Genomic DNA, 14,194 nt, shown 5'->3' with positions numbered 1-14,194 from the left:
TCTCCAGTGGTTCCCCGTGATCCGGTCTCCAGTGGTTCCCCGTGATCCGGTCTCCAGTGGTTCCCCGTGATCCGGTCTCCAGTGGTTCCCCGTGGTTCCTCTCATCATTTCATTCCATACATCATTCTGCATTTTTCCTGCTTGTTCCAGACTCCAGCCACAGTTCATCAGCAGTAAGAGACTCTCCTCAGGTGTTATTCATTGCCTAATCTGTGCACCTTGTTACCAGCATTCCATTCTGTGTATTGCATCCAGCACTTACAAACATGTTGAGTTAGGACTGTCTCCTGCCTGGGCCTTGCTTGGCTAAAATAACTTTTATGTTACAGAGACTGTGTGCTTCTTACAAATACCGAAGTTCTGTTTGCATCAATCACAGTTACCAGTGACCTTATATTTTTCAAACCCATTTGCATTCAGTTATCAGGTTATCTTCATTCCTCATTTGTGTTATCAGAGACTTTATTTGCTTTAAACCATTTTGCATCCAGTTACCAAATTATTCTACGTTTATGTTACCAGAGACTTTGTTTTGCTTGAAACCATTTGCATTCAGTCATCAAGTTGTCTTCTATACTTGTGTTGCCAGAGACTTTTGATTATTACCTTGGATTCAGTTACTGCTTATTATTTCATCTGTTACTGCCGGTTCTAAGTTATCATCCACTGCTATATCATTTCTCTGTGACCTTTATGTTTATTAAACATTAGCGCATATGCGCAGGACTTTATTCAGTCTCCACGTTTCATACGTCATTCCAATACTGACCCACTAGTGCCCCCTCCGGGGACAGACTAAATCAGAATCCTGACAACCTGACAATTATAGTCACATTTTATTTAATATTAGTAATTTAATTATTTATTTAGTTATTGTTTTTTTTTCTTTTTTTGTATCATTTAATATCGCCTTACAGGTAAGTTTTCGTAATCATAAGGGATATCAATTTAATGAACCACTCTGTACAGTATTTATGGAATAAAAATTTTGTAATTCAATTACTCACCCATGAGAATTACTTTAAACTTTCGAACAATACAATGTATGACCGTATTTTTCCTGTATTTATTACATATTTTTATTTTCGTTTGATAGAACAAGAAAATTTGCCCTTGTGTATACTATTTGTTTATTTTCTAAACTAAAATTTCGTACAATACATAAGTATTATACATGGAAATGTCTAGGACAGGCATTCCCAACCACGGTCCTCAAGGCACACCAACAGTGCACGTTTTAGTGATATCGAGGCTGCAGCACGGATGGTTAAATCAAAATAACTGAGCTACTAATTAAGTCACCTGTGCTGAAGCCTGGATATCACTAAAACCTGCTCTGTTGGTGTGCCTTGAGGACCGAGGTTGGGAATGCCTGGTCTAGGATGTTGGAAAAAACTAAGATGGCCATGTGTTGTTTTCCTCCGACAGGAATAGTGGGAGGCAAGTTTCTCGAACGTGTCTACTCCTCCTTTGGTGCTGTTATAATCCAGAATGATTTGTGGTTTCTTTGTGTCTGTGTTTGCTATTTTTCTATCATGGTGAAGGGTGCCCTGCAGGACTACGCACTTGCCTTTCTTCTGGATGTACGATACAAGAGTCCTATCCTTCATGAATGCAAATGTTGAAGTGTACTTTGGGGCCCCTTTTGCAAGCAATTGTGGAGGAATTGTTGGTTTGTTCTTTCTGACTGTTCCAATCATCGTCAGTGTTTATTTTCAGAAGAATCTGTCCAAGGTCATAGGAGGGTTAAAACGTTATCACATGTTACATTATGTCCTTTCAAGCCTTCAACGAGATCAATGACAACCCTGAGACCTTGGTTTCATTCCGGTGTAGAACCAGGCTGCTTTCCAAGATACAGCTGTATATTCCAGACATAACTGGTAGCATTGTCACAAAATTTCCCAAAATTTTATACCATACTTGGCTGGTTTGCTGGGCTTGTACTGGCGAATAATATATTGATAATTGCGGTACTCATACATCCTATGCACTGAAAATTCGACACAGGTCAAAATTGACCCGAAGAACCTATGTGTTACAATTTTTACTGTACAAAAACTACAATTTGAAATAAAAAGTTACAAATAACTGAATATTTACTATGACTATGGGAAAAAAAGTCCCAAAATATTTTTGAAAAATTCCCAAAAATATAATAGATCTAAAAGAAATAAATTTGATATGGGTCAAAAAAGACCCGAACATCCTAGGAAGGTTAACATTGATCTTGAAATGAAATCTCTTATTGATAGTTTTCACTATTGTACTGTATTTATGGTAATACTTTTAGAGAGTTGACAATCAGCACTTATGCAATGAACATAATTCTGAGATAAACTCCCAGCTCTTCGATTGTGATGTCTTAGAAGAGAAGAGGCAGTGGCCTGAAGCCCATGGGGATTTTGGGGGACATGTACTAAGCAGTGATAACAGTGGAGAAGTGAGCCAGTGGAGATGCTGCTCTTGGCAACCAATCAGCTGCTCTGTATACTTTTATAGTATGCAAATTATAAATGTTACGTCAATGCTTATTGGTTGCAATGGGCAACTTCTCCACTGGCTCACTTCTCCACTTTTATCACTGGTTAGTACATGTCCCCCTTTGTCTGCAAGTGTGTTCTTTGTAGACAATGCAAAACCTGCTGTATTCCAAAACGATCTTATCTGCCAGGTACATTTAGAGTCTTGTGACTCTCTACATAGCCAATGGCTAAATAGTCTACCTAATAATGGTCACAGGAAGGACTTCAATGGACAGAGTACTGTAGAATGTTGAATAATTCAAAGAACGTGAGTATAATCTGGTCAGGGGCAGCATGAGTAGTGATAGGTATGTTAATTAGAAGAAACAGACCAGTACTCCAGCAGAGTATGTGTAATACAGGGTAGATGCCCAGACAACCAGTAAGCAGAGAAGAAATGCACTTGAGAACATAAGGCTGTATTATAAATCTAGTCTAATCCAATCCAGGGTTTTGTACACTTGTGAGCAAATTAGGTACAAAGGGTATAAGCAGAAGCATTATCTGGGCTCAGTTCAGCAACTGGTACAATTGTAGGTAACCTGCAGTAGAGGAACAGGTAGTGATCAGGAAGCAGTGGTCAGTACACGGGTATCAGAGCAAAGAGAGCAAACATGATGCACAAAGCTAGATTTAGATAATAACCTAGCAATGGGTTGCCAGTTCTATAAATTCTGCATGGAGGTGAAGAGCCACAGCTGCAGTGGGCTGCAGGCACTGCCACACATGCGTAGATCACATCCGCAGGAGCCAAGAACCAACAGTATGTGAACATCACCTCTCAATCCCTGGGTGATGTTTGCATACTATTGCGACCCAAACCACCAGGTAGCTATAGAAGCTGGTACCTGTAGCACGATTGGGCAAATTCTTTGACATGCCCTACAGCTGGGTAATTTTGATTCAGATGCTGTTGATCTGCATTTCTCATCTTATTGCGACAGACAGACCAATAGATTTGGTAAAAAAAACAATAGTGACTGTTACTCCTCTGATAAATATTTTTCCAAGAAGGCAGACATAATTTTTTTTCTACATTTAATTAATCCCAAATGTGATCAAGTAAACTCCCGTGAGTAACAATCAAATTAAACAAGTCACATATATACTGCTAATGCATGGGACTAAATAAATAAGGAATGGCGTATGTGAGCATCACATTCATATTTTTACTCCGCACACAGTTAAGAAAGTGTTCGGCAAATGGTAAGAGTAAGAGGAACATTTGGTAAAATAAAAAACACAGACACATTTCAGTGTCTGGATATAGTGGGGCTTTGGCTTGGCTTGTTGTCTGGTTGTATACTACAAACCCACAGTAATTCATGGAGAATTTATTTGTATATCCTGGTTATAAATAATCATTACAAATTGTAATTTGAAGTTTAAGTGTAGTTAGATTTGCAGTTAATCCCTTTAAAAAATACATATGTCTAAATATCTTTTAGTACACCGTATATGAAGGTGCAGATCTTAATTAGATTTCTGTGATTCCTTGTACATGACACCAGCCATCCTTCTCCCTATCACCACAAATTACTGTATAGTGTATATTCATTCTAATGTTTGCCTGAGCTTTGGAAATGAGTCACTACTGCATCAATAGAGGTAGTGTAACAAGAATGTACCTGAACTGACATCCAGCAAAGTATCACCTTCCCACTCTATTACATATAGCTGATTATCCTTCTGCGCAGGGGCACCCTCACCCAGCTCTATGTAGCCAAACAGCATAATTCAATATGCTATGGCAGCAGCATACAATAGTTACTATATGTACTGCTGCTGTCTGTGTGATAACTGTCACTGTGTGTCACTGCTTGCTAAACAGACTAGGGGCTCTAGGTACTAAGCATTGGAGAGAGCTAAAGTGGATGGAAATAAAGTATCAACCATTCAGCTCCTGTCATTTTTCAAACCCAGCCTGTAACATGGCAGTTAAGGGCCCTACACATTTAGCAATGTCAGCGATTTGGACGATGATCGATCTGAGTGATGATCGTTATCGTCCAAATTGACTTACATTGAAAAACAATAGAAAACCAATGATGAACGACCGTGGGGACGCGCAACGTTCATCGTCGGTGCCTTCACACTATACGATATGAATGATATATCGTTAATTTCTGAACGATATCGTTCATATCGCCGTCAACGCCGCTAAGTGTGTAGGGCCCATTAGATTGGTTGGTACTTTATCTCCGTCCACTTAATCCCTCTCCAATGCTTAGTACATAGACCCCTAAATCAGTGATGACCACCCAGAAGGAGAGGTGCAGCCAGAATATGAGGCAGCGATGCAGAGCCAAAAAGTCACACTGATGCGGTATTAATAATAGAATGGTCTTCTGTGGCTATAACGATGCAGCTTTAAATACACTGCATCTATATATCTCTCCTGAGCTGGCAATGGAAAATGGGCAGTGCAGGGAGGGCAGCACGGAAACCCTCTGGCTTAGGGGACTAATATGCCACCGCTCCTGAATATTATTTTCCTTTCTATTTTCCTTTTTAATAGCAGTGGATCTGACATGGCAGACTGTGTTTATGTGATCTAAAACTGTTTTAAATAAATAAGATTCACATTAATGTCTAATATTTGAATCTATATTAATTACTAGGGGCAGATTTTGGAGTCAGGGCCCCCTTCTGCCCAGTTTTATTAGTTTCCTTTTTTGATTATAAACCTTCATTTGTTGATTGGCAATTTAATATAATAATAAAAAAAGACCTGTGCTATGACATTTCATCTTATTTTTATTATTATGTATTCATATTTGCCAAGTAGGATAGCGGTGCCTATCATACCCATTTACACTTCACTCAGTATGGTGTACGGTGTAGTAGAGAGGAAATATTTAGAAATATTTGGGAATTTCAATATTAGATATTACTATTATATATTTACATAATAGCTTTATGACAAATGTCTTCATATCTGATCATAATACTGTAGTGTGTAAGAAATTGATGCAGGACACTGACTGACCATCTACTGCTGGACCTCAACCCTCCCAATCCCGTAATGCTTGGAAATTGCATCATAAAAGGGCTTCTTCTTTTTTTTACTATGGCTAAAATAAATATATATTTTTAATTGATGTAGCTATATACTTAGGATAAAAAACATTTTCTAAGCTAAACAATATTTTAGATGGTACCTAACAGTAGACTTCTAGACGGCAATGCTGACTGTGTATGAATAAACCATTTCACAGCTCATAGTTCAGGTTCATTTTCTAGATATGATTCATGTGTATTAACAAAACACACTTATTTGATAATATAATCAAGCACATGTTGCTACAGTACCCATCATGATAGTGGATCATATGCCACTGGGTTTTACGATCACTTTTATTTTTTAATAGAACTATTGGAAGGGATGTAATAAAGGGGCCTATTTACAAAGCCTTTGATGGAGCTAAAGTGGACAGAGATAAAGACCAGCCAATCGGCTCCTAACTATCTTTTTTCAAACACAGTCTGTGACATGACAGTTAGGAGCCGATTGGCTGGTACTTTATCTCTGTCCACTTTATCTCCATCCAAGGCTAAGTAAATTGACCCCAAAGTCCGAGTTCGGCTGCCGTGTGGGATGCCGCCTGAACTCTTACTTTTTTTAAAGGGGCAATCATGTACAAGCCTTTTTGGCATGACTGCCCCTTTAAAAAACCATCCGGGTTCGCCCGGCATCCTGCACGGCTGCTGAAGTCGGACTTCATTACATCCCAACCGTTATCTCCAAACAGATTGGAATTATAGGCGTAACTAGGAGAAAAGAGGATGTGAGATACAGTAGGTAAAAGGGAGGTAAGAAGGGAACAAGTACAAAAAAGCATTTGCTACATTGCAAGGCACAAGTTACAAGCATGTGTGAGACATAACAATCTTTATCTGCAGTGTGCGGTTTGCAACAGTATTATAAACTACCTGCAAAGTGTAAACAATGTTAATGTTTCCATTATTTATTTTTTAACCTTGCAACTGTTTACAAATAAAAGTAAAAACACTGTGGGGGTAATTCCAAGTTGATCGCAGCAGGAAATTTTTTAGCAGTTGGGCAAAACCATGGCCCTCATTGCGAGTTGTTCGCTCGCAAGCTGCTTTTAGCAGCATTGCACACGCTAAGCCGCCGCCTACTGGGAGTGAATCTTAGCTTAGCAAAATTGCGAACGAAAGATTCTCAAAATTGCGAATAGAAATTTCTTAGCAGTTTCTTAGTAGCTCGACACTTACTCTGCCACTGCGATCAGTTCAGTAAGTTTCGTTCCTGGTTTGACGTCACAAACACACCCAGCGTTCGCCCAGACACTCCCCCGTTTCTCCAGCCACTCCCATGTTTTTCCCAGAAACGGCAGCGTTTTTTCACACACATCCATAAAACGGCCAGTTTCCGCCCAGAAACACCCACTTCCTGTCAATCACATTACGATCACCAGAACGAAGAAAAAACCTTGTAATGCCGTGAGTAAATTACCAAACTTCTTAGCAAATTTACTTGGCGCAGTCGCAGTGCGAACATTGCGCATGCGCAATTAGCGGAAAATCGCTGCGATGCGAAGAAAATTACAGAGCGAACAACTCGGAATGAGGGCCCATGTGCACTGCAGGGGAGGCAGGTTTAACATGTGCAGAGAGAGTTAGATTTGGGTGTGGTGTGTTCAATATGCAATCTAATTTGCAGTGTAAAAATAAAGCAGGCAGTATTTACCCTGCACAGAAATAAAATAACCCACCCAAATCTAACTCTCTCTGCACATGTTATATCTGCCTCCCCTGCAGTACACATGGTTTTGCCCAACTGCTAAAAAATTTCCTGCTGTGATCAACTTGGAATTACCCCCTATATACAAAAGGCAAACTAGGAGAGTCCGCACATTAAAAGCGAGGTTTGCATAGTCATTTTAGCAGCCAACTAGTGGTCACCCAATTATTGTAGGGACGGTTCTGCTATCTTTCTATTTGCTTTACATTATTAATCACAATTTTGCTTTGCAGAGAACTGGATCAGTGAATAAAAATGTCCGTCATCAATGCAACTATCATTTTGGAATTCAGAATGTTGGGTTTTCCTGAATTAGTCAAGATGAGGATATTGTTATTTATGTTATTGTTTATCATTTATATAATGACTTTATCTGGCAACCTTCTGATACTAACTATAACAAGGCTGGGCTCTCGGTTTCAGAACCCAATGTACTTCTTCTTAGGTTACTTGTCTATTGTTGATGCCTGTTATATCTCAGTTACCGTGCCACAAATGTTAGTCCTTTTGGTATCACATGGCAATAGTGTTACGTTTGGGGCCTGTGTTGTACAGCTATATTCTGTAGTGCTCCTGGAGGGGGCTGAGTGTATTCTTCTAGCTATTATGGCTTATGATCGCTATGCTGCCATCTGCCGTCCCTTACATTATAATATAATCATGAGCAGGGGAGTGTGTTATAAAATGCTTTGTGGGGCGTTAGTGTGGAGCGCATTACACTCATCTCTTCACACTGCTTTGATCAGTCGGTTGCCCTTCTGTGATAATGTCATTAATCATTTGTTTTGTGACATTCCACCACTACTGAAACTGTCATGTACAGACACTTATCTAAATGAGATTATACTCTATGCGGTGAGCGGAGTATTTGTTGGACTAGGACCGCTTTTGTTTATCTCCATCTCTTATGTATACATTGTTCTTACTATCTTTAAAATAACATCTGTAGCAGGAAGAAGGAAGATGTTTTCTACCTGTGCCGCCCATTTAATTGTGGTCAACATATTCTATGGAACTGGAAGCTTTACCTATGTGCGGCCCAAATCCAGTTACTCATTGGAACGTGACAAATTGGTGTCTGTTATCTACAATGTGGCCACGCCTTTGTTGAACCCCATTGTCTACAGTTTCAGGAATAGTGAAATGAGAAGGTCTCTAATGAATGGATGTAAGAGGTACACATTTCTATGGCATATGGGAACCTCAGACGCATCTAGAACTTTTGGCACTTAGGAACAAATTAAACTGTTTCGGGTTTTGTTTGTACTCCAGTAAAACTTGTCCACAATTATACGCTTTGTTTATTTTATAACACAGATAGATACTGGAATAACAACCATTGCTGATTTCAACTTCAAATGAACTAACATGATTCTCAAATTAACACCTCTCAAAACCAAGTCCATGCTAATGATGGAATATGAAAGAGAAGGTCTTCATCATAAGAACATGACAGATTGACTTTCATTTTGTGTTTAATTCTGTTCTTCAAGAAAATATAGCATGTTAAATCACCTGCTTCATGTGGCATAGCTGTGCTGGTATTGTTTTCCTCCTCATCCTAGGCACACCACCAAGTTCTGACTTTTTTTTGTGGAGATTATAAAAAATTTAACATTTGGAGCTTATGTCCAAGTGGTGCAGCAGGAGGTGGTTCAGTAGGTGCTTACAGTCTGTGACTAACTTTAGAAGGAAAACTTGGTGGTGGTGGTGGTGGTGGTGGTGGTGGTGGTGGTGGGGGGGGGGGGGGGATAAGTAATAATTTCTTTCATAGCCTACTAATTGTTAGTAGTATAAAGATAACTTGTGAAAATAAAATATGAAGCAAGTCAGGTACTTTATTGGAACCCTGGTGGTCCCCTGCTCCCCCCCCCCCCCCACCCCCCAACCTTCTTATACTCCCTTGCTTTTTCTTTGTTAATCTATTTTCTTTCTTGGTCCTTTGCCACCTGTTTCATTCCTTTGTGTTAATGTGTAAAGCGTATATTTTACTTTAAGCTAGAATTGTTTGTGTACTTTTGATCTCATTGGTAGACAGTGGTTATCCTTATATTATGTATCCCTTCTAGTTTATGGATGTACACGTGTATTAGTATGCAGTTTCTTTTTTTTCTTTGTGTGCCTTGTTACGCAGATATTTTCTTTGTCTATATGCAAAAATGAAACTCATTATTGGAATTGGAATACTTGAAATATTGAAATACTTGAAAATGATCTAGTGGTTAAAATTAATGATTCCCTGAATGATTCTCTATTTTATTAGTCATATATATATATATATATATACATACATACATATATATATATTATACTTACAGTAAATGTATTTCTAACAATGCAATTTTTTCAAGTACAGTATATGTGAATTTATATAATTTAATAACAATAAAAAAGAATTAATATAACAAAGTGAAAAGATAAAATATGTCATACTACAGTATAAGTTCTCACAAGTAGTGAATACACCATTTGTCTCAGATCTGCACCAACTCTGCTAGAGGTAAATTTTATAAGAATCATGTTTGGAAGAAAACGAACATGCTGGTCATCGCTGTGTTATGTTCAAGTTTTCTAGATCAAGCACACATATTTACTAAGAATGGTATTTCACTGAATCGTGTTTTTAGGTTGTCAACGCAATCATGTTTGGTCATGTGCAAGTTTAGTTGGATTGTTGAATTCAGTAGACCTACCTGTAAGCAGTGTGTCCTGTGCAGCTCTTCTGTGTGTTACAGTGTAAAGAAATGATTGTTAAAAACAAAAAGTGTGGGGTCCTTCCCAATAGTATAATCAGCACCAGCCCTATGAGCCCATTCTGGTCCTAGAAAAATGGGGGGAAACATGTATTTCCAGTAACCAACACCAGGCTCAACAAGTGGGGTGTGTGTGTGTGTGGGGGGGGGGGGTAATGCCTTAGCTGGGGGCAGTGGCAGATTCAGGGGGGACATCCAGGCATGTGCCTCTCCTGTCGTTCATTTTTTTTTTACCTTTGTTTCAACTGCACGGATGAGGCTGCTACTGTTAGCCTTCCCCGTGCAGCTATGATTCAGCGGCAGACCACTACAATTATAGAGATCCGGCAGTAGACGGCTCTACTGAAGGCACGACCTCTGACCCAGTGTGGTCTTCATTTTTAGCATCTTGAGCTGGCCGTCATAAAGCAGGAGGGTGTCTGTGGGTCAGAGCAGCAGCAGTGGCCAGAGATCTGGGGGTCAACAGGAAAGTTGGGCCACAGGTGAGTGAGTGTGTGTATGTGTGTGATGAGACACAGAGGGGGGGACAATAAGAGTCAGAAGGAGAGGCTGGTGAGAGACAGTGGGTGAGCTGGCATAGAAAGTGAAGTTGAGAGACAAAGAAGGGGATGCTGAGAGACACAGAAGATGAGTTGACACAGAGAGAGAGGCTGAAAGACACAGAGGGGGAGGCTGATAGATGCTGAAAGACACAGGAGTAGGCTGAGAGGCACAGAGGTGGAGGCTGACAGAGGGTAGTGCTGATAGACATGGGGAGACTGAGGGACACAGAATGAGGTGGAAGCTGAGAGAGACAGTGAGGGGGAAGCTGAGAGACACAGAGGGGGAGGCTGACACAGAGGGCACTCTGAGAGACAGGGAGGTTGATGAACAAAGAGTGAGGGGGAGGCAAAGAGACACAGTGGGGGAGGCTGACACAGAGGGGGATGCTGAGAGACACGGGGAGGCTGAGGGAGGATGAAGGACACAGAGTGAGGTGGATTCCGACAGACACAGTGAGGAGAGGCTCAGAGACACAGAGTCAGGGGGAGGCTGAGAGACAGTCAGGGGGGAGGCTGACACAGAGGGTGATGCTGAGAGATATGTGGAGGCTGAGAGACACAGAGTGAGGGGGAGCCTGAGAGACACAGAGTCAGGGGGAGGCTGAGAGACATAGAGGGGGAGGCTGATAAAGAGGATGATGCTGAAAGATATGGGGAAGCTGAGAGACACAGTGAGGGGGAGGCTGAGAGACACAGTGGGGGACAATGAGAGATATGGAGAGGCTTAGGGACACAGAGTGAGGGGGAGGCTGAGGGACACAGGTTCTGGGATGACAGGGGTCTGGAGTGACACAAGGGGCAGTAAGCTGGAAAAACAGGAGGCTGGAGAGACACAAGGGGCAGGAGGCTGGAGTGGCTATAGGGGACAGGAAGTAACATGGTGTCCCAATTCTGTTTGAACTTTTGTTTGATGATGACATGGGTTATTCTCCTAAATAAACAGGCATCTTCTGGACCAGGTGATCTCCTACATGAATAAGGAATACCAACTGAAGACACTGCCAAAGGAGGATCTGTTTCTTCAGAGGTTCCCCGTAATTTCATAGTTTTATAGTCTCATAGCTTCTAAGGTTGAAAAAAGACAATTTGTCCATCAAGTTCAACCTGTTAGTGCTCTCCTACACTGTAATGCTTTAAAGACTAAGTTAACTGTGGTAAATATTTAGTCGTTTTGCCAATTCCTTTTTTATGTTTTTATTTTAATACTATAGTGTATGATTTACCCACCATAACCCTGTATATCCTTATCCATTAGGAATTTATGTAGCCCATTCTTAAAAGCAATGACTGAATCCGCCATTACTACTCTCTCAGACAGGGAATTACAAATACGTATTGTCCTTACTGTGAAGAAACCTTTCCGTCTCTGTGTGCAAAATCTCCTCTCCTCTAACCTAAGCAGTTGTCCACATGTACTTATTCATGATCTTACCATAAACAATTCCCTGCTAGCTCTGTGTATTGACCCCTTATATATTTGTAAATGTTAATAATGTCCCCTCTTAATCTCCCTTTTTCCAGTGTAAACATGCCAAGCCTAGCAAGCCTTTCCTCGTATTCTAGCTACTCCATCCCCTTAATCAATTTGGTCACCCGTCACTGAAACTTTACTAGTTCCTGGATATCCTTTTGTAGTTTGGTGCCCATAATTGTGCACAGTATTCGAGATGTGTACTCACTAGTGATTTATATAATGGTGTATAACACTCTCATCCCTTGCATCAATTCTTTTTGCTGCATTCCTAATTTGGGTACTACTGCTCAGTATGTTAACTATGTGAACACCTAAATCTTTTTCCAGTACAGAATCCCCTAGTTTTTCCCCATTTAGTATGTAGGTAGTACTTTTGTTCTTGCTACCAAAGTGCATTACTTTACATTTATCTATATTGAACCTCATTCTCCATTTTGCCGCCCATGTTTCCAATTTAAATAAGTCGTTCTGAAGAGACTTAGCATCCCCCTCTGAATTTATGACCTTACACAGTTTGGTATCATCTGCAAAAATTTACACTGTGCTCTCTAGACCTACTACCAGATCATTTATGAAAATGTTGAACAATAGTCGTCCAAGTACAGACCCCTGTGGCATACCACTCAGTACTTCAGTCCAATTTGAAAAAGTTCAATTTACCGCCACTCACTGCTCCCTTTTATCCAACCAGTTTCTAACCCAAGTGCATATTGTGTTCCCTAGCCCAAGTTCTCTTAATTTGTAGATACGTCTCATGTGAGGTACTGTATCGAAAGCTTTAGCAAAGTCTAAAAAGATTACGTGCACCTCTTTGCCCTGATCTAGGTTCAAACTAACTGTTTAATAAAAGCCTAATAAGTTAGTTTGACATGATCTATCCTTCACAAATCCATGTTGGTTCCTATTTATAACCTTATTGGTTTCAAGGAACTTCTGTATACTATCCCTTAACATACCTTCCAGTACTTTCCCCACTATGGGTGTTAGACTTACTGGTCTATAATTACCTGATTCAGATTTACTTCCCTTTTTAAATATCGGCACTACTTCTGCTATACGCCAGTCTTTGGGGACCATGCCTGATGTAAGTGAGTCATTGAAAATCAAATAAAGGGGTCTTGCTAATTCGGAGTGGAGCTCCATGAGAACCTTGGGTGAATTCCATTGGGACCAGGTGATTTATTAATCTTAATTTTTCTTGATCGGTCACAGACAACTCCTCCCTTAAATAAGCACTTAGTAGTGGGACATTATCATTGCTGAGGTTATGCGTCAATCCCGCCATCTGGCCCTCTCTTGTGAATACAGATAAGAAAAACTTGTTTCATTTTTCAGCTATGTCATTGTCGTCTTTGATTAGGACACCCAACTTGCCTTTTAAAGGGCCTATACTGTCTTTCTTTAATCTTTTGCTGTTGATGTATTAAAAAAAAACTTTTGGGGGTTTGATTTTCTTTCCTTTGCTATTAGCTTTTCCGTTTCTATTTTAGACGCTCTGATTTCTTTTTTGCATGTTTTGTTACAATCCTTATAGTACTAGAATGAATTAACCCTTCCGTCAGATTCATACTTTTTGAATGCGCGCCTCTTTTTGGCCATAAGTTCCTTAATCTTTTTGTTACACCACATTGGTTTAGAATTATTACTCCTTCATTTGCTGCCCATGGGAATGAACTTACTAGTATAACTAGTGAGCAGAGTTTTTAATACCTCCCATTTCTCTGTAGTATTCTTGCCTAGAAACAAAATTTCCCAGTCAATGTCGCTTAAAGCTTCCCTCATCATGTCAAAGTTGGCTTTGCTAAAGTTTAGAGTTTTAGTTGACCCTGTATAGGGCTGCTTGTGAAAACTGATATTGAATGTGACCATATTGTGGTCGCTGTTTCGCTGTTTGCTGGTAATGCTCCCAGAGTGATGAGAAACGGGTGTCGTGTCATGCTGATACGCCCATTTCGAGTGACCATATTTCTTATTTTGCATGCATGCCTTAGGCGCATCGTTCAAACACCGCTAAGACATTTTCTCAACTCCCCACAACATCACCCTACTCACAATGTCACCTACCAGAACTTAGCACTTACCACATCCTTGTTGCGAGGCCACACACACTTTTCTCAGAAGAGATTCATCCC

At 40.2% G+C, this 14,194-nt stretch overlaps 1 protein-coding gene across 1 annotated transcript in view; it reads left to right on the top strand.

Moving 5' to 3' along the window:
* The first annotated feature begins 7,656 nt into the window (after positions 1-7,656).
* The window catches only part of LOC134968841 (olfactory receptor 5V1-like), a 28,488-nt gene continuing 21,950 nt past the window's right edge, over positions 7,657-14,194 (top strand). The window contains exons 1-3 of the mRNA XM_063944395.1: positions 7,657-8,461; positions 9,921-9,988; positions 10,431-10,528. Coding sequence (XP_063800465.1) covers positions 7,657-8,461; positions 9,921-9,988; positions 10,431-10,528 — 971 coding nt within the window. The remainder of the gene's footprint in view (positions 8,462-9,920; positions 9,989-10,430; positions 10,529-14,194) is intronic.

Source organism: Pseudophryne corroboree, chromosome 1 (assembly GCF_028390025.1).
Source record: "Pseudophryne corroboree isolate aPseCor3 chromosome 1, aPseCor3.hap2, whole genome shotgun sequence".
NCBI lineage: Eukaryota > Metazoa > Chordata > Amphibia > Anura > Myobatrachidae > Pseudophryne > Pseudophryne corroboree.
This window is presented reverse-complemented; position numbering and strand designations above follow the sequence as displayed.